At 51.3% G+C, this 27,300-nt stretch overlaps 1 protein-coding gene across 1 annotated transcript in view; it reads left to right on the top strand.

Moving 5' to 3' along the window:
* The window catches only part of Adgrd1 (adhesion G protein-coupled receptor D1), a 120,208-nt gene that overhangs the window by 59,182 nt on the left and 33,726 nt on the right, over positions 1 to 27,300 (top strand). The window contains exons 14-15 of the mRNA XM_052755524.1: positions 18,171 to 18,244; positions 26,756 to 26,879. Of these exons, the coding sequence (XP_052611484.1) occupies positions 18,171 to 18,244; positions 26,756 to 26,879 (198 nt within the window). The remainder of the gene's footprint in view (positions 1 to 18,170; positions 18,245 to 26,755; positions 26,880 to 27,300) is intronic.

Consider the following 27,300-nt stretch of genomic DNA (forward strand, 5'->3'; position numbering starts at 1 on the left):
TGGCTCCTTGTGGCTTTACCCAGCAGGTCTGCATAGAGGATGATTAGACCACGGGCCTGAGTGCAGGTGTCTGAGATGGTCTGGTCTTGGCTGTGCTGGGGGAGGAGGTCTTTTGCTCCACCCCTTGGCGTCTCTATAAAAACCCTGGGGCCGAGCCAGTCGGGGCCCGTTGGAATAGGTTCCAGGCCCTCTCGAGGCTATCCTTTATTTTCTATCTGTTTATCTCATCTCCGCAAGATAAATCCTTCTATCTAATATTTCCTGCTTCTCGCACTCAAGAAAACTCTGAGGAACTGTGGGGGTGGTGGGTAAATGCCCCACAATCCAGGTTTTTAAAACCTTTTCCTGGGTCTTCTCCATTCCCAGCCTCGAGCTACAACAGCCTCCTCCTGGCCTGCCTCAAGTCAAGACCTTTCTTTTCATTTTTTTCTCCTAAATGGAATGCTCTTCCTCAGGCCCCTGTATGGCTACCACCTTCGCAGACTGTCCCACAGCCCAACCATCCTCTAAGAATGAGCCACACACCCTAAGCACGCCCTATCCTGCCTGCTACCTTTATTTCCCTTCCTGGAGGTGTACACAATCCTGTTTGCATGACTTTGGCTGTTTTTGTCTGTCTTCTCTGGGAGAAAGCAGCTTGAGAGAGAGAGAGAGAGAGAGGAAGAATATAACCAATGTCTGTTGACTGAATAAATGAACGGAAGAAGCCATCAGACACAGTGAACCCTGAGCCACACGGGTGTGTGCGACTTGGTCAGGGTGAGCCAGGCTATGCTACCTGAGCTCTGAGGACAGGGGCTCTTTCCTGAAGCTCTTCCTTCATCGACTGGCCTTGACAACTGTGCCTGGGCCCCTATGGTTTTACTTCCAGACCTCGCACCCTGGCTTAGCACGGTGGTGCCCCCTGCCTGTTTGCTGCCGAGCCTCCTCATTGGCCTGGAGAAGCTGTAATAGCCTTGACACCCCCCTCTTCCAGGACAACAAGGTCCTGGAACAGGTAGATCCGGTCACCTCTCTATGTGCTGTGGACCCTCCCCAGCTCTCCTAACACCCCAGGGAGGTGAGGGCAAGCCCTCCCAGGGGCCCTTACACAGCACGGACATCGCTCATCCGGTCCCCAGTCCACACTCCCCTCCCTGGCCCTGGTGCTTTTATATATGGGGCTCCTTCCTGCTCTCCTTGTGTCCAGGCTCCATATCTCGTGGAGCTGGTGAGATATGCCCGCCGTGTCCCTTCCTCAGGGCACCCATGTTCCGTGTGGTTATTGATGTCCTGTGAGGCCAGATCTGTGCATTTGTACACGGGCGTCATGCTAGGTGTCCCATGTGGCACGCAGTAGGAGCTGGTACTGCAGAGGCAACACCCTGTTTCTGATAGCTAGTCAGCTGGGGGTATCATGGAGCCTGGAGCCTGCATGACTCACAGCTCTGAGCTCGAACGCAGCCCCTGGCCTCTGCCCTGTGCTGTTTAGATGAGCTCCACTGCACTCTGTTTCTCCATACTCAGCCTAGGCTTAAGCCCCCACTTCTCCACGAAGCAAAATTCTCTTTGCCTGCGGCGCCTAGATGATGGCCCCGTGGCCATCGCCAGCCCCACAGAGGATGCTCACTTACTTGTTCTCAGACTGGACAATGGAGAAGCTGCAGGAGGCAGGAGGCCGAGAAAGCACTATTGTTGTGTCCCAGAGAAACCGTATTATAACCATGCTAATGGGGGTCAACACAAAAGGAGAAAAATCTGCCCACTTTCCTAGGTCTGGGTCTAGCTCCCCAGATGTCTAATGCACACAGAGGGTTACGTGGTGGGAATCACAATGTGGATGAGATCTGTTTCCTTGGCTAATTATTTTCGCCGTCTCCACAAAAGCAAACTGGTCTCTGGGAGATTTATTCGCAGAGAATTCACTGCAGAGGGAAGCAGCGCACTATCAAGGATCTGGCCTTTTTTTTTTTTTTAACAAAACGGATTTGGATTTTATTTATGGGGTGGTGAGGGTCACATGTGCCATGGCACTCCTGTGGAGGTCAGGGGACAACTTTCGGGAGTTATTTCTTTCTATCCACCAAGTGGGTCCTGGGGATTGAACTCAAATTGTCCGGCTTAGCAGCAAGCGCCTTTACCTGCTGAGCCATCTCCCCAGCCCCGCGTTTGAGTTTTCAAGATGACTTGGTATCAGTGCAGCAGGACCCTGTTCAGCTGCACTCTCTTTTTGCCAGACTCCTACAGCAGGTACCTGGATCACCAGATCTGTGGGCCTTGTATCTATGTCCTGAGTGGAACCTCCGTCTCTCCGAGCGAGTCACGCACTGTGGTTTCTGCCCCCCCCCCCCCCCCCCCCCCCCCCCCCGCTATTAGAACCACGTGGCGATGTGGAGCCAAATCAATGAGTCTTTGTCAATGGTTCCATTGGCTAGCACTGTAAATGACCTGACTTCGTCACCACAATGATAAACCACCCACGGGTGCTGGGTAGGTTTATCCGGCCACACTGTCGAGATTCCTGCAGCCTCCCAGCTCTGTTCATCAACCTGTCTGTCACATTGCTGGGTGTCTGCTCTTGCATGGCGCAGCTCAGGGCCACTTCCCTCCAGAGAGGAGCCAGGCTGCTTGCGACACTAAGTCTACCCAGCAGGTGTGTTCTTTTTCTTCCTGCATAGAGGCCAAGGCCAGGGGGCAGAAATTGAATATTTGCTTTCTGGAACTGATGAAGCAGGGGTAGTACCCAGGATTAGTCACCCAAGTGGTCCAGTACATGAGAATCCCTTACCATTTAGCACCCCTTGATGGAGCAGAAATGATGGAGGAACCCCTTTCTTAAGTCAAGAATACATCTAAGAGCTGAGGGTGACAGGTGAACTGGCCTTGAGAGTGGGATTAGAAGAAAACAACTCTGAGCTCCACCCGCCCCCCCCCCCCCCCCCAGCTCCGGGAGTACCATCTTCTGACTGCTGACTGTGCATGTAACTCTGGCTGACGTTTAAACATCTTAGCGCATGCGCATGTGTGCGTACATATGCACAGGAATGGGGCTCAGGCTGACACCTGGGGTCAAGCACTGGCCTGGGCCTCATGGTGAGGAGTCTTGGGGATTTGTGTTTGCTTACTTCTTGGAAAGTTGAAAAGTCTGCGCAAGAATACAAGATACTGGGAAACTGCAGGAATGGCCAGGCTGTATCCCTCAAAATGTTCTGTGTAATGGGGTCTGTGCCCCCCAGACCATGGGGCCAGTCCTACCTTGCCCAAATTAGGTCCCCAGGGAGGGGCTACTGTATCTGGCAGGCACAAGCATTTCTTGGGTGCTAGGGGCTCCTCACTGGGTAATGATGAGGAGGGGCCACCAGCCTGGTGATTCTGGCATGGTGAGGACTAGCCCAGGAAAGGCTCCTCTGCCTAAAGCTCCTCTTTGACATCCTTCTGGAACCTCCTGGAAACAGCCTCACTTTGACTGCCAGCTTCAGGCCGGGACTCTGCCCCAGAGGCCCCGACTTCCTCTCTTCCTCTCTGTTTTAAAATAGTGAATTGTTAGCAGGTGTCTACGTTATTACTTTACTTACTTGGTTGGTTTTGATGTTTGGTCTCACTTTATAGCCCAGGCTGATCTGTAGTCTCATATGTGTTATGTAGTCTAAACTAATCAAACTCATAGCAATCCTCCTGCCTCTGCTTTCTGCGTGCTGGGATTACAGTTGTGCCTGGCTTGGAGCCTCAAGGCGCCGCAGGCAAATCTGGATTTACATGTTCCATTGATGTGGGAGGGCCTGACAAGGGGCCGTGGTCACACACCTGCCACTGGTCTGCTGTGTTGGGCTCCAGTCTCCATCCGGGGACATGACTGAAGGGCTTACTGTGCCAAGCCTTGCCCTACGCGTCCAGCAGGTTGGCGCCTGGGGGAAGCGATGCAGTGGCTTTTGCTCCTGCAGAGGTGGCTGAATCCCATCTCCCATGCTCTCCCGGCAGTCTAGAGTAGGTGGGTAGGATGGGTCATCAGGACAGGGACATGGAGCTTCTTGGGGCATCTGTCACCTGCCTCCACTACCCTGATAGCATCTCCCCTTCTTCCTCCCCTTCCTTCCTGCCTCCGCTTCTCATTTTTCTCCGCACCCCTCCTCCTTTAAATAGCTCCCCATTTCTCCTTTCTCCTCTTCTCCATTCTCTTCTTTCTCATTCTTCTCCGCTCCTCGCAAACAGAAACATGATCTGGAGTCACAGCTCTGACGTGTGGTTATGTATCTTAGGTCACACGTAAGACAAATGTACATTGTTCCTTCAGATCATGGTAGAACACGGGACCGTAGTCCCCATGTGCCATCAGCTTGGTGTGCATCATTCAAACGCTTGAATAGATGGCTCTGATGATCCTCATGCTTGTGGGGACCCGAGACAACATGGTGACCATTCTGGTGATGGCCTGCTCTTAACAGCTATGTCATGATGTAATCCCTATGATCCCTGGACCAATTCTCCGGTTTGGAGTAGACCCTGCCCCCATCACAGGCCACGTGGCTATCAAACGGGGCAGTGACAATTAGAGTCTAACCTCATGGGGTTATGGGCGGGGAAGTCACCGAGTACCACAGGCATTGTCACACAGCTGGTTGGGAAGGTGTCGCTGGCAGTGGGAGGATGACCACCTTCTTATTGGTTGTTTTTCTCGTTGCTGTGAACAAACACCCAAGAATAGCAACTGAGGGGAAGCAGGCTTGTTTTGACCCGTGGTTCAGGGCATAGAGTCCACCGTTGGTGGTGGGAGCAGCTTGAGTCTCTGGCAGCAGGGATGTGAGGCTGCTTGTTCGCATCTCTAAGGACCAGGAAGGAGAGAGCAGACAGCATGCAGGGCTGGCCTATGAACCTTCAAGACCATTCCAACGCTTTACAGTCCCCACCCCACCCCCGACCTGTCCTGGGAGGCACACCCGCCCACCCCATGCTTTCCTAGCTGTCTTCCACGGGTCCACCCCGGACCTGTATGTGGCATCCACGTGAGCCAAGAGGTGGTGTCCATACAACTGGAGAGGTCACCCAGGTGCACATGCTTAGGAAAGGTCTTTTGTTCCACTGTTCCTCAAGCCAGAATTGAAGGGGCCAGATCCTCAATCCACCCCACTGGCGACAGTTGAAGCGATGTTGACTCATACACAGCTTCACCTGGGCATAGTCAGACAGTGGGCCAAGCCAGCTACTACGTTCAGTCCTCCATTCCCCAGAGTGTCTGACCAGAGCATGGCCTTCTACATCCCCACTGCTCAGAACCCTGTCCGCACCCTGTCTAGTCAGGACTCCCGTCTCCGCTGGAACCTCAGCTGTTCTGGAGGGGCAAAGGGAGGGTGGGGGGGCAGCTGGGGAGGACACTCTAGGTGCAGAGTCGAGGTGGTATGGGTCCTTGGTGTCCCAGGAGCATCAGGAGCCCCTGCAAAGTTAACTCTGTATTTTAACAAAACATTGCCGTCTAGACCCATGATCCCCTCCAGCAGCTTTACAGCAAACAGTAGGGAGGGCTGTGAGAGCCTCACAGCAGATGAGGAATGGAGTTTGCTGGGACTCTGTCTTGGCTAAGAAATTCAGAACTGGGAGTAGAAGCCAGGCTTCAGGCTCCTGGGGAAAGTGGAAATCTGCTTGCCATCAACATATGGGCCTTGCACCACCTCTCACCATGCCCTCACTGCCCGACCAAATGCAGAACAGCTTCTCTGTACAGTATGAGCATCCTCTGCCCTGCCCACTGCAGAGATGACGGTCTGCTGGCCTCTGTCACCCTGAGGAAGAGAAAGACTCTTGCCCTGAGGTCGGGGCTTTGACACTGGACAGCTAAGTTCAGCTCTGTGTGTGCGCTGGTCATACCAGCTCCACCCTGGAGGAGGACATTGCTGCCGCACGGACGCGGGGGAAGCATTCAGGACAAAATGAGCAAGAGGAGCTGCTGGGACAGGCCAGGGAATGAGCAGAGAACCCCATTCAACTGAACGGCCTTGGGGTTATAGACCAGCCCTGCATGTCCTCTGGATGGGGTTGGCTGTGTGCTTAACTACAGGATGGAAACTTATATGAGCTTGACTCCCTTAGGCAAGGTTTTATTTGTTGTTTTTATTGTTGTTTATTTGTTTGTTTGTCTTTGAAAGCAGAGCATGGTATGACTGGTGATTTTATTAGGCCCCCAAAGGCTTTCACACAGTCCCCCCCCCCCCAGACAGGGCTTCTCTGTATAATTTTTGGAGCCTGTCCTGGAAATCACTCTGTTTTGTTTTTTGTTTTTTTTAATCTATTCATTATGTACACAGTGTTCTGCCTGCATATATGACGCATGTCAGAAGAGGGCGCCAGATCTCATTATAGATGGTTGTGAGCCACCATGTGGTTGCTGGGAATTGAACTCAGGACCTCTGGAAGAGCAGCCAGTGCTCTTAACCTCTGAGCCATCTCTCCAGCTGGAACTCACTCTGTAGACCAGGCTGGCCTCAAACTCCCAGAGATCCGCCTGCCTCTGCCTCCCGAGTGCTGGGATTAAAGCGATGCGCCACCACCGCCCGGCTTTTTTTGTTTGTTTGTTTTTTTAAGACGGGGTTCCTCTGTGTAGTTTAGGTGCCTGTCCTGGATCTCGCTCTGTAGACGAGGCTGGCCTCGAACTCACAGAGATCCGCCTGGCTCTGCCTCCCGAGTGCTGGGATTAAAGGCGTGCGCCACCACCGCTGCCCGGCTCTTCCATGCAGTTTTGCTGAGTAAGGTGCCTGGGCCTCCCACATGATGGGGTCCCTCCTATGTGAGAGAACGTGTAGACTGACGCATCCAGTTGCTGGGGTGGAGTCACGTGCCATCAAAGGCATGCTTAGTTTGGGTCATGAGAAGAGAAATGTCTACCTGTTACCCATAAAGCCTGCTCACTCGGTGTGGATGACTGAGGAAGCATGTGGGCTAAGTCAGGAGTGGCATCTTTGAAGGTGTGGTGGCTGGCAGCCCTGGGTCCTCCTTCCCCTCCCCCAGAGTTCATTTCTGCCCTGTCCATTCTGTAGCAGGTGGGAATGCACCCACAGGTCCTCTGCGGGTCCTACACACTTGGGCTACAGATATGCAGAAGGGCTACCCACCTCTCTGGTCTGAACACATGGCCTCTGGGAAGAGGTGTGTGTGTGTGTGTGTGTGTGTGTGTGTGTGTGTGTGTGTGTGAGAGAGAGAGAGAGAGAGAGAGAGAGAGAGAGAGAGAGAGAGAGAGAGATGGGCAGGCCTGGCTGTGACTTGAGGCTCCCTCAGATGGACAGGGTGGGGGCCCGCTGAGATGGCTCCATCTCAGTCAACATTCAGATCTGCTGTTTATCCCACGATGATCATAGGTTGTGGAGGCAGCCTCTTTTTATAGCCATGCTAAGGGGCTTGTCTGCTGAGAAACTGTCCCTTGTTTGTGGACAGGACCAGCCCTCTCTGTGTCTCTCCAGCACTCCCAGGTGTTAGCTTTACCGTAGGCCTGGCCTTTCCTCATGCTCAGGGTGAGAGTTGGGGAGGAGGGAGAAGGAAGGGGACAAGAAAACAGGCCAGGCGTAAGGAACAAGTGAGGGCTGAGGAGGACAACGGAGTCTCTGACCCAGGAGCTTACCAAGGCGGGGCACAGTGCCTTTGGTTGGTCTATTGTTGGACAGCGGTCAGGTCCCTTGGTCTCTGGCCTCAGCTTTCCTCATGGTTGGGTGGGGCCTTTGGTGCTGTTTGAGCCCAGGGCTGTGGGATGGCCATACCAAATGCTAGCAGCAGGACTGGAGCTGTGTGGCTGACTTCCCAGAAGGAGTAGGTCATGGGGGCCTTGATGCCACGTGACCTTAATGTCCGCTCTGGACTCCTCTCTTGAGTCTCACCTACCTGGTCTCTCTTCTTTTAGATGTTCAGACGTGCAGTGCCCATGTTCACCTCATATTGATAAGCTTGTCTCCCCAAATGCCTGCTGACCCCTCATGTTAGCCATGTCAACCCACCCAACATTCCTGGAACATTATAATGTTCTAGTCTGCATCTGGTCTACACCACATGACCCTATAGATCAGAAGCGGTCCCCTCTGAGGGGCAGTTACCAGGGCTACAGCTGAATCTGGCTAGCTGTCACCAGCGTGGTGACTGTGTGCTGTTTGCCTGGGTATGACAGAAGGGCGTCAGGGAGGTGCAGGGATGGGGTGGAGGTAGTGATCCTGGGGCCAGTCTCATAGGGATTTCCTTGCTTGGATGGGAGAGGGACAGAGAATCGAGCCACCTGGCAGGGTTGGCCGTCCTGTGGTGACATCAGTGGGGGTCCCAAAGGCACCCACAGCCAGGTCTGTGACTGGAGCCTGGTGGGTAGAGGTGGGAGCTGTTACCAGGTGCAGATCCAGTCACTCAGCCTGATTAGTAAGATGACTGCTTGGGGCTCCTGAGTGTCACCCTGGGTGGTCAAGGAAATGGCCTCGGCTCTATCTCAGCTGGCTCTGTCCCTATGGGACTGAACAAAAGTGTTCCATCTACAGTGTCAGGAATGTGTTGGAGACATGAGGTTCCAGTAACTGTGTGCAGGAAGCTGGGGATTTGGCATGTCCCAGCCAGAACAGTGGGCTTGCCGTTCACTGGTGGCCCTTAGAGAGCAGATGTCCCCATCTTCTCAATGGAAATCGCCATCATCATCTGCGCAGTTTCCACCGAGACTGCCTTGGTGGCAGCTGTGGCTAGGAGGTTCCATTAGCTCGTGTCCTTGGAAGCTTCTAGGCTCTTTGTTCTTTGCTTCTTGGCCGTGTTGACATCGTCTCCCTCAGTTCCATCCCTCACTCATCGCCTCTTTTCCAGTTGTGTGTCTGGACAGGAAGCGATCTGATGTCTAAGTGGTGGGGGACGGGGCAGAATTGCCTTGTACAGCAGGACACCTGCCCCTGAGTTCAGCCCAGGTCATGGTTTGGATCATGAGGTTGGCTCCCTGTCGTATCATGCTGGAGGCCGGAGGCTGGTGCCGCTGACCCTACGGTCATTTCCCAATGGACAATGTCATGGCTATGCTCTGTTAGATCTGGGTAATAGCCCCCAGGAAGCAAGGTGGGAATGATGCTGGCTGAGTCCAGGGGACCTCAAGGCTCTTGCCTCCCCAATTTGCCTGAGCCTATCTGGGGACTCTACTGTCTGGGCCATTGCCAGTTCTAAGTGTTTTCCTTTTTCTTTTTGTCTTGGATGTGTTTCTTTGTTCAGGCTGTTTAATTCTGCTAAAGTGCTCTGCTGAACAGGGAAATACACCGCTCAAGTAAAAGCTTTTTCACGGAGCACCACAGTGCTTTGGTAAGGACCTGAAGTGGTTTTTTGTGCCCTGGGAGTGACAGGTGATGTCCCAGAAGCAATCAGCCATAACCCCATGGTAACCTCATAAATAGGGCTGTTTTTCTGAATTTTAGTCATCGTTAAAGTGAATAAATAGAACATCACCTTTCTCCCGGGACATGAAACCCAGACTTTCCCCACAGTGGGAGGTGAGTGTCTGTGTGCAGTCCACAGTGGGTCTGGCTGATACACGACTCAGGGTAGCTTGGTTTGGGAGAGGGAACACAGATCACAATTAGGAATGGGTTCAGCTTTTAACATATTTCTTTTTCTATTAATTACATTTGCCCGACGACAGTTTCACATATGTATATAATGCACACTGGCCACTCTGACCCCCTTACCTCCTCCCAAATCCCTACCATCCCAGTCTACCTGCACTGTTACCTACAAATCTTTCTCCTTTTTCTATCTATCTGTTTTGTGACCCATTGAGCTTAAACTGTGACCACTGGTTTGGGGGTGTCTGTTGGAGCCTAATAGTGGGCCCACAAATGAAGATGATGACTTCCCCCCCTTTCCAGAACCTGTCAATGGCCAATAGTTCAGCAGTAAGAGCTAAGATCCCATGAACTCTCCTCCCATCCCTGACTGACTATAGACTGGGGCTGTTCTGTGCTGGCCCAGTGCAGATGACTGTAGTTGGGAATTCGCGATCATACCATGGCTGTCAAGTCTAGAGGGAGCCACTTCACAGCTGCACCCTACCCTCTGGCTCTTACGTACTCTCTTCCATCCTTCTGCAATGTTACCTGAGTCTAACATCCGAGGAGATGATGTCAACGTCTTGTGGAGGGCTGGTCCCTCAACTCCACTCATTCTGAGCACCTTGGGCAACCAGGAATCTCTACGTTCACCGCCATTCCTGGGTCCAGGTCCAGGGCTATGGCCATTGCGCCTAGGTTTAGATTTGCCAGAATGTGTCACCCCACTCTGCAGAGCATCCCTGTTTGCTCACCAACACTGCCAGATGCACCAGTTGATGCTGGTATGAAGACTTAGTCTGCCCCTCTTTGGTTTCTTATGATCTTGGTGCTTTTGCACCCAGATCTCCATGCACCGTTAGCTCCCTGTTGACTCTCCCTAGGACAGCCTCCCTCTGTGCTGACCTGCAGATCTCAGGGCTGCTTCCTCTGCACCCTCCAAAGCACGTCAATGTAAACCAAAAGACAGAATTACTGAGGTACAGAAAACACACATATTTAAAGTCTGCTGTATCCAGGCTGTAGACCCTAACTGCCAGGAAAACCAGGGAATGTGCCTCTGACCCAGAATCTCCTAGCCCCCTTTTCAACCATCCCCATCTCCAGCCCCGGACGTTTATCCCATCGTGTCCCACAGCCTCTGTGCCGCTGTTGCAAGCATTTTTTTTTCTAGAGCATTCTGGGATTGAGTTGCTGTGCTCTGTCTGGCATTGTCTCATTCTGCTGCCTGCTGCCAGCTAAGTCAGGTGAGACGGGAGTCTTCGAAGCAGTCTGCCCACCACACCGTTAGTGTGTGGTTTTCTGGTTGGTGTTCCTCCGGCTGTCCTGCCTGCTGGGCAGTTCTTTCCCAGATTGCTGTAGGTAGGTAGCTTCCTTGACTGCTCATGGGACATTTGATCATCACCGTGTTGAGAACAGATAGAAGCCGTTGTGGGATCTTGGGGCCATGCCCTCTGGGCAGCTACTCTTCCAATTCTCAGCGCCAGGGGCTCAGCTGGAATCTGCCCATGTCTTCTCCCCATCTCTACCATCTGGAAATTCTCTCTGCTAAACATGGGCTGTCAGTGAGCCCCCTCGCCAGAGACCTCCCTTCCCACCTGCTCCTGCTCCTCAGGGTATCTATCCACCATCCTGATGGATCTACCATCCTGATGGATTCATTGCTTCTAGGAGCAAGATTCCCAAACTGCTTGCCCTGATGGGCTGGGGAATCGTTACCTCCACTCAGACATCTTCGGAACTACCTCTTCACTGGTTTCTATCCCATTTCTGACCCCATCAAGATGGCATTTTATTTCTGGAAGTGTGTGTTTGTGTGTGTGTGCATGTGCGTGTGTGTGTGTGTGTGTGTGTGTGTGTGTGTGTGTGTGTGTGTAATTAATTTGTGGGAGAAATAACTGTGGAGGACTCAGAAGCAGAAGGACGCACAGCATGCTCATCTGGGCCTTACCTGGCGTTGTCTGGCTCCTCCTGGTTCTATCCCATCATCCCCACCCCCACCCCCTGGCCCCTGCGCTCCTGCACAGCGCTGCAACTTGAATACAGACAAGGCTTCGAGACCTCATTCTTCCCACTGAAGTGTAAATGTTGTCTGGCGCAGACTCCTTCACTCCCTCCCTGTGGAAATCGGCCAGTTCTGAATGTTTTGTGGTTATTAAGCAAATTTGCTTCAGTAGTTCTGATAGCCTCACCTGCTCTGAGACTCCTTCCTGGAAGGGCCAGTCATATCCGCTCGTCCCTTGTTAATTCGTGAGTGAAATTATACCTTTCTCCTTGTGTCTGTAAGGGAGTCTCCATGCACCTTTTTAACTGTTAGTCCTTCGTCAGGGGGACGATCTCAGGAGCAAGTTGTCTATTTTCTTAAACAGTACGCGCACATGTGTGTGTGTGTGTGTGTGTGTGTGTGTGTGTGTGTGTGTGTGTGTGTGTGTGTGTGTATATACTTGGGGCCCAGGGAAATTGGGATTGAGCTGTCATGTCTACAGGCTTATAAAATAGAGTAGCAGATGGGGAAACCAGGAATATACAAGGACAAAACTTGGAGGTAGCTCTGTTGGGAAAGTTGAGGGAAATGAGTTCAATTCCCAGCACCTACCTTAAAAAGCCAGGCACTGTAGCACCTACCTGTCATTCCCGCAGAAACAGGCAGGTCCCTGATGCTCTCTGGCCAGACAGCTGAGCCTACTCAGTGAGCTCCAGGCTAAGGAGAGTCCTTATCTCCAAGGAACAAGGTAGCCAACAGCTGAGGTGTGACACCCAAGGCTGGCCTCTGGCCTCTGTATGTATGCACACAGGCACACCCATATGAACACACACACGCACACACACACACACACACACACACACACACACTGCACAGAAATAGGTACCACTACAGCCCATCAAATATTTGCTTTCTTTTCGAAGTAAACCAGCTCCTTTCTTGTGGGGAACAGCATTTTCATGTGGCATATTCGAGGGTGTACAGTCACCACAAATTACCATCAACAGCCGCAGGATCAGCTGCAGGAGAGGTGGGGATTTCACAGTCTTGTAAGCCAGCACCATCCTCTCCATGGATCCAAAGGGGTCAGACAGACCCCTGAGGTTCATTAGCCAGCCTAGCTGAATTGTTTGAGAGTCAGGCCAATGAAAGACCATAACAAGGTGGATAGCTATTTAGAAGTGACACTTGAGGGTGACTTTGGACTTTCACGTGCATGTATGCATACACATGCACACACACACACACACACACACACACACACACACACACACACACACACGGGGAGGGGGATGAAACAGCACAGTTTGAGTGATAGGCTCAGGTCTATCAAAGACCATCTTCATGATGCTCAACACAGCAGAATCCCAGGGCAGGAAGGATGAGGAGGATGAGATGGAGAGTCCAGACAGAGCAGGTGTGTGGCACGGTCTGGGCTCCACTTCATCTTACCTTGTATTGCGGCAGAGGGACATCAGAAAGAGGATTGTGCATCTTGGGAAATTCCAACTATGCATCTTGAGAAAAATAACTATCTATGAACATAGTCCTTGAACAATGGTGCTCTGGGAGGGAAAATAGCCTAGCCAGCCAGTAGGCTATTGTGTGAATGGGCTGTGGGTCTGTCAGAGTGTTAGACCTTGATGCGCAGGAGCTCCACACAGCCCCATCCTATGGGTCTGACTTACACTTGGCTCCATCCCTTAGGAGACCAGGCTGGTGTCTGAGAGGAGGAAGGAGCAGGCCAGAGTGTCCAGACGTACCAGCAAGGCCAGGTGTGAACATAGTATGAGTACATGAGTGAGTGTGAGCGTTTGTTGGTGAGTTGGGGAAGACTGTCCCTCTGCCCCCCAGCAATATAGGATGAGGTTGCAAGTGCTAGATAGTCAGACTCAGAGCCACACTGTCATCCTGAGCAAAACTGGTTCTGTTAGCAAGAATTGGGAAATGAATACTGATCAGATGTCACTACGGATAGCCGGAGTCATCTGAGAAGACAGATGACCTTCTGGGGTCCTCTCCTCTATCCACTCTCCTAATCTATACCCAAGTCACCTTCCCATCCTTCTACAGTTCTGTAGCTGTGTTAGGGACAGATCACAAGGTGTGACTGGGGTTCCCATGGGAGCCCACAGAGAGCGGGGTTACTGTTCAGTTCTCACGAGTCCCTGTGTATACAACTTACCTATCTGGTAAGGGGCACTGTGTGGAATGGGGTGGTGTTGAGGGTGGGGCCTACTCTGGGGCTCTGACACCTTGGGAAAGGGTGGGGTTTATCAGACACAAGAGTGTGCAGAGAAGAGGGAAGAAAAACGTGACAGTGGACGGCACCCCCGGAGGAGCCTGGGGCTTCGATTAGGGTGAGTTCTGCAGGAGCATCAGGAAGGTCAGGCCTCCCAGGCAGCTGCAGCAAGGTGGGCAAGCTTGGGAGATGTGTCTATGGATGGGCAGCGTGGATGATGGGCAGCGTGGATGGGCAAGTGAGGGGTATGTGGGGGGATGGGGGAATAAGGTGATGGAAGGGTGGATTCGTGGGGTGGGTAGGTGGATGAGTGAATAAGTGAGTGAGTGGAGGAGAGGTGGGTGGATACGTGGGTGAATGGTCAGGTGGGGGTGGTAGGAGGTGGGTAGATGGGGCGGGAGGGATTGGTGACGGGGAGGTAGTAGGTAGACGCACGGGAGAACGGTGGGCAGATAGGCAGGTAGGGAAGGTGGATGGATGGGAGGACAGGTAGGTAGGTGGGACAGGTGGACAGGGTAGGCTCAGCTAAAGCAGAAGGCGGTGCCATGAAGGGAGGGTGGCCTCCATCCCTCAGGTGTCTGCGTTCCGTCTTTCCCACGAGGGGCTTAAGTGTGTGATGGGACTGGATTTGTGCTGTGAGAAGGACAAGGTTGGAGGTGGGAGGATGGGGGTTGGGGGGGGCAAGAGCAGGAGTGGCTGTGGGAGGCCAGCGGGCAGCCTCCTGAGCCGCTGGACCCAGGGGGCCATGTGGCAGCTGGGTTAGGCCGGATGGGAGAGTGTGTGTGACCACAGGAAGCCCCCCGCATAGACCCGTCTTCTTCAGGCCACACCCCCGTAGATCAGCTAAGAAGGGGCATGGTCAGTATGAAAGTAGGTAGGGCCCATTGTAAAGTGGGAAGGGTAGATAAGAAGGGAGTAGGCCTGAGGGAGATGGAGCTGGCCGCTGTAGAGGATGCTACCTGTCACCGGAGGCATGGGCAGATGTCTCTACCAGTGGCAGGACCCCTCCCTGTGTCCCAGACCAGACTACAGGTCTGGTCTATTCAGGATGGTGGAAGGTTAGTTTGGGTCCAGAGAAGAGTTCATGGACTTGAAGGACAGGGGTCCTGGTCCATTAGAGACACGCCCTCACTTGGTCCAGCTGCCACCAGGGTTATCCTGCCTAGCGTCTGGCTCCATCTCGACCACCCTCCATAGGCTCCTGGGCTTGCTCTGCCGTCCCCCTACATCTCCGTCCCCGGGTAACCAGAAGCTGTTTTATGTTAAGTGTGGATGCAGGCATGGGTTATTCTCTGGGTTCCTTGTGTTACACCTTCCCCTTGAGTGCCTTGTAGCTGTGTGGTACCTAGGTAAAGCCACATGCTAAAACATAAAGCAAACACGTGTCTGAACCTCCTAGGTAGAAGGATCGTATAAAAACTCTTCTGTTCCACTCTGAGGCAAGTGGCTGGAATTCCTGGTCCCCACGCCATTCCATGGGTTCTTCTTTGGTCATACTCGGAAACTCCAAAGCACTCTGGTTACCTCACTCATCCATGCAGGCTATTTATGAGCTGATAAGAGACCTGGGAGTCTGCAGGTGCTGATCTGGGGCGGCCCTGGAGGGATGTGGTTTCGAATTTAGTTCATGTTGAAGGGATGGGTCTGTCTTCAGACCCCAAAGGCCCGCATTGGCCGTGAAGAGACGGAAACCTGAATTCTGCGTTATGCAGAGGTTGGCGAGGTTCTTTCTGACCCTGGGGGGGGGGGGGGCTTGGGAAGACAGAGCCTTTGAGTACAAAGCACAGACAGGGTGTTGCCTGGCTTGGTCTTTATCCTTCCTGCCCTCAGGGTGGCCCATCCCATTGGCCTGCCTCAGATCCTGGGATAGGAACCTACTCAACTGTTCCTTCCTGGCTCTGACCCAGATGAGCCCACCAGTCTTCCACGCCAGGGCTTTCTTGGGCTATGAAGGGCTATCCAAAGCTTCTCCAAAACCAGAGAACATCAGGCCTCTGTCTTATGAGATCCTTTATTATTCAGAGCTGGGCTTGGGTTGCTAGGAAATGCCGATGGAAGGTAAAAACGCAGTGAGGGTGGAGTGGGTCCTCTGCTAGACTCTGCCTGTGTCTGGCCCTATGCTGGGGATGTGGCTATTTTGGTCTGTGATGCTGCCTTGCTGAGGGTCAGAATTAAGGACCATGGTGCCCTCTGCCTTCTGCTTGGGGACAGTGATGAAGAAGTGTCTCCCAATTTCTTTATCGGTAAAGCCACATGCTAAAACATAAAGCAAACACGTGTCTGAACAAGGGGTGTTAAGGGAACTTCTCAGATATATTTCCTTCCCTTTCATGTTCAGAAGCCCACACTTTGCCTATAAGCAGCAGGTGATGAGTAATTGGCTGGTTAATCCCATCGGGAAGCTCACTCCAGAGATGGGGGGAGCCTGTGGAATAGGCTGGAGCTGTTCTGCAGCCTCTGAGGCTCTGGACATACAGCAGGTGTCTGGGGTGGGGGTGGGGGACACAATCAGGCTTGTGTGGGATGGTCCTCGGGTTCTCTGCTTGTACCTTCATAGGGACCCTGCCAGGCCCTTCTGGATGCCCAGCATCCTGCTGACCTGTGGAAATGTTTTTTTCTTTCCAGCCCAGGCAACTGGGACTTGGATGAGCTGTCGGCCTCCCACGGTCCTCTGCAAGTGGAACGTGGGCTGTGAGAGGCGACTCACCTTTTCTTTGGCATAGCCACATTCCCATATGTTAAAATCTCTCTGAAAACATCAAGGCTTCCTTTTTTTTTTTAAAAAAAATTTATTTTAGAGCAACTTGCTTTTCCCAGCCAAAGAGTTGAGCCTGGGATAGAGCCCGAGGACCAGCTGGGCAGGGAATTCCTGGTCAAGGCCGTGACCTTGGCCCCAGACCCAAGACAGCTAGTCTACCCCTCCCTTACGGACCACACACACTTGGCTTTTTTTGCACACCGGCCAGCTGTACTTTTCCTTTGAAGGATGATTTAAGCTCTGGTGTCTGGAGGTGGAAAGGGGACAGAAACAAGCCACCCAGGAGAAAGACATTCTTCCGACCACCTCCCTAGAGCCCATGTCTCTTGTGGCATGGGGGGTTGGGACTGGCTTCCTTTGGCCACCTGCTTGCTTTAAATACTTCCAAATGACCTGGGTGACACAGAGATGTACCTCTTAGACATTTCTGTGCAGTTTGGGTCCAGAGGAGATATCAAACACAGGGCTCCTATTCCAGTAGAGATGCGTCCTCACCTGGCCCGGCTGTTACCAAGGTTGTTCTTCCTAAATTCCAGCTCAGTGTTACATCATCCACCCTCCATGGGCTCATGTGCATGCTCTGCCTCCCGCTACATCCCCATCACTGGGTAATCAGAAGCTGTTTAATGCCAAGTGTGGATGCAGGCATGGAGTACTCTGGGTTCCTTGTGTTAGTTAGACCTTTCCCCCGAGTGCCTTATAGCTGTGTGGTACCTGGGCAGAGGGATGGTATTAAAAAAAAAAACTTTCTGTTCCACTCTGAGGCAAGTGGTTTTAATTCCAGGTTCCCACAGCATTTCATAGAGTTCTTCCTTCTTCATACTCAGAAACTCAAAAGCATTCTGATTGCCCTACTCATCCGTGCAGGCTGTTTATGAACTGATAAGAGACCTGGAAGTCTGCAGGTGCTGATCTGGGGCAGCCCTGGAGGAGCGTGGTTTCGAATTCGCTCAGGCTGGTCATTTGACTTCTCCAGTTTTGTGACGGGCACCCTGGATGTTCAGGATGTGAGAGATCTTAGGGGGGAATTAAAAAAAAAATTATGGGGCTGGAGGGATGGCTCCACAGTTTGGAGTGTGTGCTGTTCTTGCTGCAGACCCAAGTTCGGTTTCCGACATCCATTTCAGGTGGCTCACAACCTCCTAGAATTAGCTCCAGGGGACCCAGTGCCCACTGCACTCACATGCGTGTGTACACAGATACATATACACACCTACGCACATACGTTTTAAAGTTTGAAAATCTTTTTAAATAAATTAATTAACTGAACACACTTTAAAGTTCGTGCGTATCGATGCAGGCATGTGTGTGCGTGGCACACGTGGGCAGGTCAGAGACATCTTTCGGGAGTCAGTTCTGGCCTTCTGCAGGCCCTTATGGCAGCAGGGCTTTCTCTTATTTTGGAACCATGCCCCACACCCAGGCTAGCTGCCTCACGACATCATCATCACTTATCTTATACCACAGGGGCCCTGGGATTACAGATGTGCACCGCCACATCTGGTTTTTTATTTGGGTGGAGGGATTGAGCTCGAGTCATTAGGTCCAGCATTGGCAAATGCTTTTACTCAGGGAGCCATTGTCTTCGCCCCTGTGAGGAAATCCTGTTTCCGCTCCGGGGCGCGCGTTTGTCCTTTTCTGCCGCGTCACAGACGTATCCGTTTCCTTTCATTTCAGACTCACAAGCAGTTGGTCGATGCCACCAATGAGAGCAACCGCCTCTTCCTGTATTGTGTCTTCCTTAACTTCAGGTACCGTCAGTGTGGGGGGTACCAGGTGGACAGAAGGGGGAGCATGGGGGAAGATGGGAAGACAGCAAGGTGTCCACCCCAGGCCGGTCTCACATCACACAGGGTAGGGTTGTAATCACCTGTTTATGAAGCCAACGTGTTTGCAAGTATGAGCATGCATGAGGGTAAGACCTGATTGGGTATGACCGGAGGTTGCATGGATTCAAAGGTCTTTTATAGTCCTTAGAATCAGTTCATCGGGGCACCGTGAGGCCACATGGGAATACCGTCCCACTGCCTTCTGTGATGAGAGTCTCAAGGGAGGGCTAGGACTCAGGGCTTTGGGAAACAGCATTCACTAGCTAGCATATCCAAATCTTAGTGTTGGGGCCAGCGAGATGGCTCAGTGGGTAAAGGTGTCTGTTGCCAAGTCTCATAACCCTAACCTTGATCCCCGGAACTCACATGGCGGAAGGAGAGAGCCAACTCCCCGACCTCCACATGCGTACTCTAGCATGCACACATACACTACCCCCAAATAAATAAATAAATGTAATAAAAAAATATCTCTATTTGATGGTTTGTGGGGCGTTTACCCAACCACCCCCACAGTTCCCCAAAGTTTTCTTGAGTGCAAGCAGCAGGAAATATTAGATGGAAGGATTTATTGCGGAGAATCTTGCAGAGATAAACAGATAGAAAATAAAGGATAGCCTCGAGAGGGCCTGGAACCTTTTCAATGGGCCCCGACTGTCTCTGCCCCAGGGTATTTATAGACACGCCAAGGGGTGGAGCAAAAGACCTCCTCCCCCAGCACAGCCAAGTGCAGACCATCTCAGACACCTGCACTCAGGCCAGTGGGTGGGTCCTAATCATCCTCTATGCGGACCTGCTGGGTAAAGCCACGAGGCACCCGAGAACGGGCTCCCACAATGGTTAGTGTCGGGGTTAATGTCCAGAAACTCAAATAACCCAATAGCCAGAGACCCACATACCCTGATTAAGTCATGGGTGACAGACCTAAATCGACACTTGCCAAAAGAAGAGATAAAAATGGCCAGCAGATACAGAAAAGAAAAGAAACCAAATCAATATCCCAGTCCTCAGGGAAATGCAAATGAGATCGCAGTGAGGCAGTTCTCCACTGCAGTAGGAACAGCTGTTATAAACAAGATGAGGTTTGTGGGTGGGGACCTCGGGGGGGGGGGTGATGGGCACAGTGCAAGAAGCTGAGAGAAGAGTGGGGATGAGCTTAAACTGAGCAAGAATGAGTCACAGAGACTCCTGAAAGCTGAGCTGGACAGAAAGAGCTTCAGTGGAGAACCAGGTAAGCCGGGCTCCTGAGTGGCTGCTGAGAGCCCAGACTCAAGTCAGAAGCTCTAGTGAGGCCATTCACCAGATGAAAGTCGTGGAGGAGTTCCTTGTAAACACACGTCGCTCACTTCATCCAAGAATACAGTCACCTGCAGCTTGGGGGGAACACCTCATTGACACCCCAAGGCAGCAGGGAGGATCCAAGCCAAGAGAGCTTCTGGGGGCGGGACTCATTTTCTGGGACCTTCAAAGAGAAAGGGTCGAGGGACAAGCAGGGCTGACTCTAGGAATTATAAAGCAGAGGAGGAAATGGTCGGTGTTTGTAGCCAACTTCCATGGAGAGATGTCAGTGGAATCCAAGGGAATCCTGGGAAAGCTAGAAGCATGAACCAGGGTTGAGGGGGGCGTATTCACAGCCCTGGAATACAGGCTGCTCCTGAGAGCCGGCTGGGGACACAGGCATTGAACACATTAGTGAAACTTCCCACAGATTCCAATAACACAAGAAGGAGATTGTAGCAGCCATTGAGACACTGGGTGCCCAGCAGTCGGGACTCTTGTCTGGAGGATAATTGCAAGTGGAGCAACTCTGGCCCCTTCTCATTTCTGCAAAAGAGCAAGCCTGCGAGGGAATTCTTGTGTCGCTGGCCTTTTGACCACCACAATTCCGTCAGCCACAAGAAGAGAGAAGAAGATTTATGAGTTCCTTTTTTGGCGCAGGGGAGATGGCTCAGTAGGTTAAATATTTGCTGTGCAAGCATGGGGATCTGAGTCGGACTCCCCAGAACCCATGTCAAAAGCTAGACAAGGGGACATGGGCTTGTAGTTCTAGTGGTGGGAGTCAGAGACAGGAGGATGCCTGGGGCTGTCCTTCAGCCTAAAGGTGAACTCCAGGCCAGTCGGAGACTGTCAAAAATAAAAGGTGGATGGTACCCGAGGAATGACAGCCAAAGCTGACCTCTGACCTCTGCACACACACATGTGTACCTACCTACACACACGCATGCACACGAATTTCTTTTCACTCCTTGTTACCAAATGATATATTTGACTTTAAAAAAAAAAAAAAAAAGGCCAAAAGCCAGCATTCTGGTTAGATTCTATTGCCGAGATAAAACTCTGACCAAAAGCAACATGGGGGAGGAGACCGTTCATTTGATTTACATGTTAGAGTCCATCATGGAGGGCAGCCAAGGGTAGGAACTGAAGCAGAGACCATGAAGGAACACTACTTACTCCCCCTGGCTTGCTCAGCTACCTTTCTTATACCACCCATGCCCACCTGACTAGGGGATGGCACCACCCACAGTGGGAAGGGCCTTCCCACATCAATTAGCAAGTGAGGAAATACCCCAGAAATGTGGCCACAGGCCAGTCTGTGGAGGCAGTTCTTCAGCTGAGGTTCCCTCTTCCCAGATGCTTCTGGGTTGTGTCAAGTTGACAGCTGAAACTAACTACAACAGACAGCAATGCTGGCCAGGGTGTGGAGCAAAGGGGAGTTCGAGTTAGTACAGCCATTGTGGAAATCAGTCTGGAGATTCCTCAAGAAAAGAAATGAGACCCACCCCTGGTGCACATCCAAAGAAAGTGGAGTCAGCAAGTTAGAGAGAATGTTTACCCAGCATTACTCACAATAGCCAAGATATGGTATCAACCGACATTGATGATATGCACGCACAGAGCAATTCTATTCAGCCCCAGTTCCCAGAGACGGCCACACCACACGCATCCAGCCAGACCACTTTGCAAATGATTCCTTATTATGTATTCAGGAGAATTCAGTTTGAAAGCATAGTCCTCTTGGTTTTGATAAGTGAACACAGCTGTGCCATCATGTGACCGAGATCTAGGACAATGCCATCCACTTCAAATGTTCTCCCCCACGACATGCATCTGGATGGAGGTCAGAGGCCAACCCTGGGGAGTCAGTTCTCTCCTACTATGTGGGGTCCCAGGGATGGAACTCAGGTCGTCCCGCTTGATGGCAAGCGCCTTTACCCGCTGAGCCCTCTCCCCGGCCCCTTAGTTCATTTTGAAGGGAGCTGCTTCACTTCTGAACAGTGGGGGAACTCTCTGGAGCCCTTTCCGCTATTTATTGATTTGTAATTAAATATTTTATGATCTGAAAAGGTACTTCCTACAGCCTGGGTTTTTAAGATGCGTTTTAAGTTGTTTATACAACCCATGCTCTAGTGGTCCTGGGAAACGATGCATTTGTGGCAGGAGTTCCATAAATGTCAGCGCGGTCACACGAAGTAGCAGTTATGCTCAGGTCTTCTGGTCTTGCCACTGTTCTGTTAACTTGTCCTGCCAATCACACTTGGCCCTCAGTCCCCATGAATTTTGTGGTAGATATCCAACCAACCACAAACCTGAAATGTCCAGGCCCGGGCGGGGAATTACACCTGTAATGAGCATGTGTGGACTTCTTGCCTGTCATAATTCCTTCCATGATATAATTGTCCATATGCCATTCACATTGCATTTGATATTATGCATCACCTGGAGACGAATGTAAGAGGGTGTGTGGGGACTCTATGCAAACTTTGGGCCACTTTAAATATTTGAGCTTCTTCAGCGTTTAGTCTCCACGAGGGGGTCCTGGAACCAGTTCCCAGAGTGGGAAGCTGGGCTCAAAGTCACAGGCCAGGAAGACAGGGAGACAGCAAGATCAAAGCCTGCTGAGGCTACAGAGAGAGTTCAAGGCTAGCCCCGGCAGCTCAGTGAGACTCTGTCTCAAAATAAAAAGTGAAAAGGGAGGTGGGGGATACGGCTTAGTGACAGAGCACTTGCTTAGCATGCATGAGGTTCTGGGTTCGGTCTGAGAGATGGAGTGGACAGACCTGAGAAAGAGATGACCCAGAACAGTGAACTCAGAGGAGGCGTGTGGACTGTGATGGTGGCCTGGGATCATTGCTCTTGTCTGTGGTACATCCTTCTTTGCCCTGGAAGATAAGCTCTACTCTGAGGTCCGCACCATCTCATTTAAACACAACTCTGCGGCCCTTTTAAAAATTAAGTTTTTAGCCGGGCGGTGGTGGCGCACGCCTTTAATCCCAGCACCCGGGAGGCAGAGGCAGGTGGATCTCTGTGAGTTCGAGGCCAACCTGGTCTACAGAGCGAGTTCCAGGAAAGGCGCAAAGCTACACAGAGAAACCCTGTCTCGAAAAACCAAAAAAAAATATTTAAGTTTTTATTATTTTTAATTAGGGATATGTGTGTGTCTGCATCTGTGGGTATGTGCACATGAGCTCAGGTTCCCACAGAAGTTGGAGATATTGGATCTCCTGGAGCTGGAGTTATAGGTGGTTGTGAGCCTCCCAATGTGGGTGCTAGGGTGCTCTAGAAGAGCAGTCAGTACTCTTAATTCCCAAGCGATTTCTCCAGGCTTCCCTCTACCCTTTCAATTAGTATATCTTCACCCACCATTTTCCTTTCCTCCTCTTTGACTAAAAGTGGGGCTTTTAGACCATCTCTCACAGGCTTGCTCAGACCATTTACATTGCATGCCCTGTGTCTACCTGCAATGGATGTCCTAGCACTTTAGAGGTATTCTAAGATGTAATGAATACATCGGCAGTTCCTCCTGCCCATAGCTTGTGAGGTTGCACTGTCTTTAGGAGATCTTTGCAGGTTCTTTCGTTTCTGCCCCAGACGATCAACTATCTTGTAGAGCAGTTACCAGACAAGACCAGAGCCATGCCACAGACGCCTACATTGACCCCATCTGTAGCTATTTTTATGTCTTTGTGCAGAGCCACACTTCTGTCTGCTATAATGTCCCTTTAACCTTCCTTGTATTGCGAGCCTGCCAGAAGTAAATTCAGTTATTGCTCGTCTGAGAACAAGCTCCCTTTCGTTGTTGAAAGATACCTTTACGGGTCTTAGAATTCTGGGCCACTTTTTCCTGATTGCATTTTTTATCAGTTATAATTTTAAAGATACTTCCTGTCTGTGTGTGCATGTGTAGTTGGCCATAGGTGCAAGTGTTCCAGAGTGTGTGTGGGATGCCCAGAGGATGGCCTGCAGCTCAAGTCAGCTCTCTCCTACCCTATGTGTCCCGGAGATCAATCGAACTCAGGTCCTCAGGCTTGACAGCAAATGCTTTTAATGGCTGAGCAGCCATCCTGCCAGGCGACGCGGGTCACTTTTTGGAAAAGATTAATACTCTAAGAAATTATACAAAGACTCTCTTGGTGTATATTTAATATTTAGGTATACATGCATTTACTTATTTACTTTGTAGGATTGAGGATGGGACCCAGAATCGTTCATGCTAGGCACATGGTCTACCACTGAACTATACCCCCACCCCACCCCCTAATATATTCACATTCCTCCTTTTCATTTGAGATGGGTCTCACTTTACAAGCTAGCTTAAAATTTACGATGTAACCCAGGCTGGCTTTGAGCTCACAGCAAGCCTCCTGTCTCAGCCTCCCAAGTGTTAAGATTACAGGCGTGTACCACCACGTCCGGGCTTCAAAACATTATTCTTTTTATTTTTGAAGGTGAAACATCATTTTAAAAAGACAAATACCTCTTTTATTTTTACATCTTACCCTGAGTTTATGCATGTGTGTTGAAATAATTTATGTGTCATATACACTTGCATTCATAAGAAATATATGGAAGTGTTTTAGTTGGACATTTCTTGCACCATTCCACACGATTTTCTTTTGTGTTCTGCCTCTACCGATACCTGTTTCTTTTACTGTATTTATATACATCACATTGTATTTATGTACCCGAGTGACCATATTTCTGCCTTGACGTGGACGTCCCAGGTCACAGGCTGTGCATATTTTTGATGTTATCTGAAATGGCTCAGCTGTCTTCTGTGCAGATTTATGTGCACACAACTGGGAAGCTTCCCGCTCGTCCCCACCACCTCCCTTGGGAACGGATTTCCATCCCATACAGAGGTGACACCTCTCACAACTCAGCTTCCCTGGTTGATTAGGGCAGAGTCACACCTTCAGGGTTCAGTTTTGGGACGTGACTTTCAAGGCTTGTCTGCACACCCTTCGCTAGAGCCGAGGGCCAGGTCCACCATCCTGACTGTGTCCACCCCTGTGAATTCTCAGGGTCACCTCAAATGGAAACGTGGCATCCTTGCGTTAAGTAGGCATACAAAGTAGCTGTGTCAAACACAGCTGGGAAAGTGAGATCCAAATGTGGGGTGGGGGAGGGGCCCACGACGCCTTTGTATTCTGGAGTTACTGATGGGATCTGGTCTCTCTACACGTGGTTCCACTGGCCCAGGCTTTGCTTTCAGCTGGGTGCCTCTGACCTCCCCCAGGAGGTGACTCATTCATCATGAGAACCACCCAGAAAGCTGCTGTTCCCTGAATCTCAGTTACCAGGTGCGGTGCCCACACCACGGCCCCTTTCCCACACTCTCGGGCTCCCCCCATCCCCCCCACTCCCCCCCACTCCCCCCCACTCCCCCCCACTCCCCCCACCTACCCCCCTCACCCGCGCCACAAGGTTACTATTGCAAGGGCTACAGGCCTCTTTGGAACATAAAACTGCTGTAGCTGAGTGGTCTCGTCCTTGGATATTGTCAGGGGTGCAAGATTGAGGTCCCGAGTTCCCTCACTCCAGGCAGCTACCCCCACAGTGTAGAAGGAGGAACTATAGTGGACTACAAATGAGAGACAGCCCGAGCCTCAGGCTCCTTCGGCTCCGTAGACTCGGGGCTCCTGCCTCAAACTGAGACACAGGTTTGCCTTTTCGGACAAAGACACCTGTTTGGCATTTGAAAGGACAGAGAAGTTCACACAGGACAATGCCAGCAACCACCACACTCCCTGCAAAGATTAACCGGCTGGCATAGGCGCCTATTGGCCTGGGTGTCACTGTGAGAAATCATAGCGTCAACAGCAATTAGAGACTAGAACATTACAGAAAAGCAAACATTCCATTTGACCCCAGCCTCCTCCCCTGACCTCCTTCCCTGGTTTTTGGAGGCCACTGTGACGAGGCTGTCAGTGTCCTTAGTAATTCACATTCATTTATGTGTGCATTCACAGAAACCGGGTCGATGTTGCCTCCCGCACACCATCACGATGTCCTGTGTGCCACTTTTGCGTGTAACGGTACACACTGGCCAAGGATTACTTTTAAAATAAATTTTTGGGGGCTTGGAGAGCTGGCTCAGAGGTAGAGAGCACAGACTGGTTTTCAGAGGATCTGAGTTCAATTCCCAGCACCCATGTGGCAGCTCATCATCATTATCACCTGTAACTCCAGCTCCAGGAGATCTGATGCCCTCTTCTGTCCTTTGCAGACACCTGTACTTACATGCAGCTATATCCCCAGTCCCCAAACACACACACACACACACACACACACACACACACACACACACACACACGCACGCACGCACGCGCGCACAGCCCCCCCACAAAATAAAATCCTTAAAATAAAATTTAAAGTGACAATAATGTGTGCACATGTGTAGTGTGTGTGTGTGTATGTGTGTGTGTATGTGTATCTGCACATGCCCAACCATGCCATGGTCAGTAGAGGGCATCGAGTGCCCTCGATACTTCTCCAGCTTATTCCTTTGAGTCAGAGTCTCTCCTTGAATCTTGAACTTGCATTCTTTTTGGCTGGACTGGCAATCCCAGATATCCCCTGGCTTTCACTTGCCCACAGTACTGGGGTTACAGGAGAATATAGGACCATGCCCAGCTTCTTACACGGGGGCTGGGAATCAAATGCAGGTCTTCATAGTCGCACTGCGAGTAACATTAGCCACGGCACCCTATTTCCAGCCTCAAGGTTTTTAAAGTGTTATATAGGAGTTTTAGCTTCATATCTACCACATTATATCATATTTGTATGCACTGCATTTTAGTTATGTATATATTATTTATACACCTTGCATTTTATGTATCTGTCCTCCAGACACACGTTTAAGAACTGTAATGCTTTTCCTTAGGTCACTCATGAGTCCCTGAGTATTTTGTTTCCCAAGCTGGACTCTGGGCCACACACATTTCCTCCCAGGCTGGGAGGGGTCTAGGTGCTTTCTCAGTGGACCAAGCTGAGGCAGTGGCTCTGGCCTCTCTCTGTCCCAGTGTCTTCCCAGTTTTAATACCCAAGGATGGTTTGCACCCTGATGTCAGGGTTAACTAGTGAGCTGTTGAGCCTGTGGGGCTGAGGGGTTCTATTGTTCCCACTGATCATGCCTATTCATTGTGCCCTCAGCTCCGGGGAAGGCATCTGGTCAAGCCAGGGCTGTGCGCTCACAGAGGGAAACCTCACCCACTCAGTGTGCCGCTGTACGCATCTCACCAACTTCGCCATCCTCATGCAAGTGGTCCCGCTGCAGGTGAGTGCCACGTAGACCCCGCCTGGTCCTCAGGTCTCAGCAGCTATTGCCGCCACCCTCGGAGCAGATCTAGATGGTCTACAAAGTGATCTCCTATCTGGGAGGTGGCTGGACACAGTTAACATCTTTGAAGAGCAAGCCGGGAAGTCTGACATGTGGTTCACATAGAAACCTACATTGGTTAAGGGAGCATAAGGGGACATGGGACACAGATCACAAGCCTGGAGGGGAGATCAGCAGGCAGCTGTGAGCTGCCCTGGGAAGATGCTCCAGAGTTGCAGGAAATGAGTCCATGGCATCCAGCAAGCACACATCAAGGGCCAGCAGAGGAGGTACCTGGCCAGTGATGTTGCCTTTGGAGGTACCTTCTTAGTAGGCAGTTAAGCAAGTGAGCATCCAGCGTGCTGGCTGGGAACCTGAG

This window comes from Peromyscus californicus, unplaced genomic scaffold, assembly GCF_007827085.1.
Source record: "Peromyscus californicus insignis strain IS unplaced genomic scaffold, ASM782708v3 Scaffold_2__1_contigs__length_46816999, whole genome shotgun sequence".
Taxonomy (NCBI): domain Eukaryota; kingdom Metazoa; phylum Chordata; class Mammalia; order Rodentia; family Cricetidae; genus Peromyscus; species Peromyscus californicus.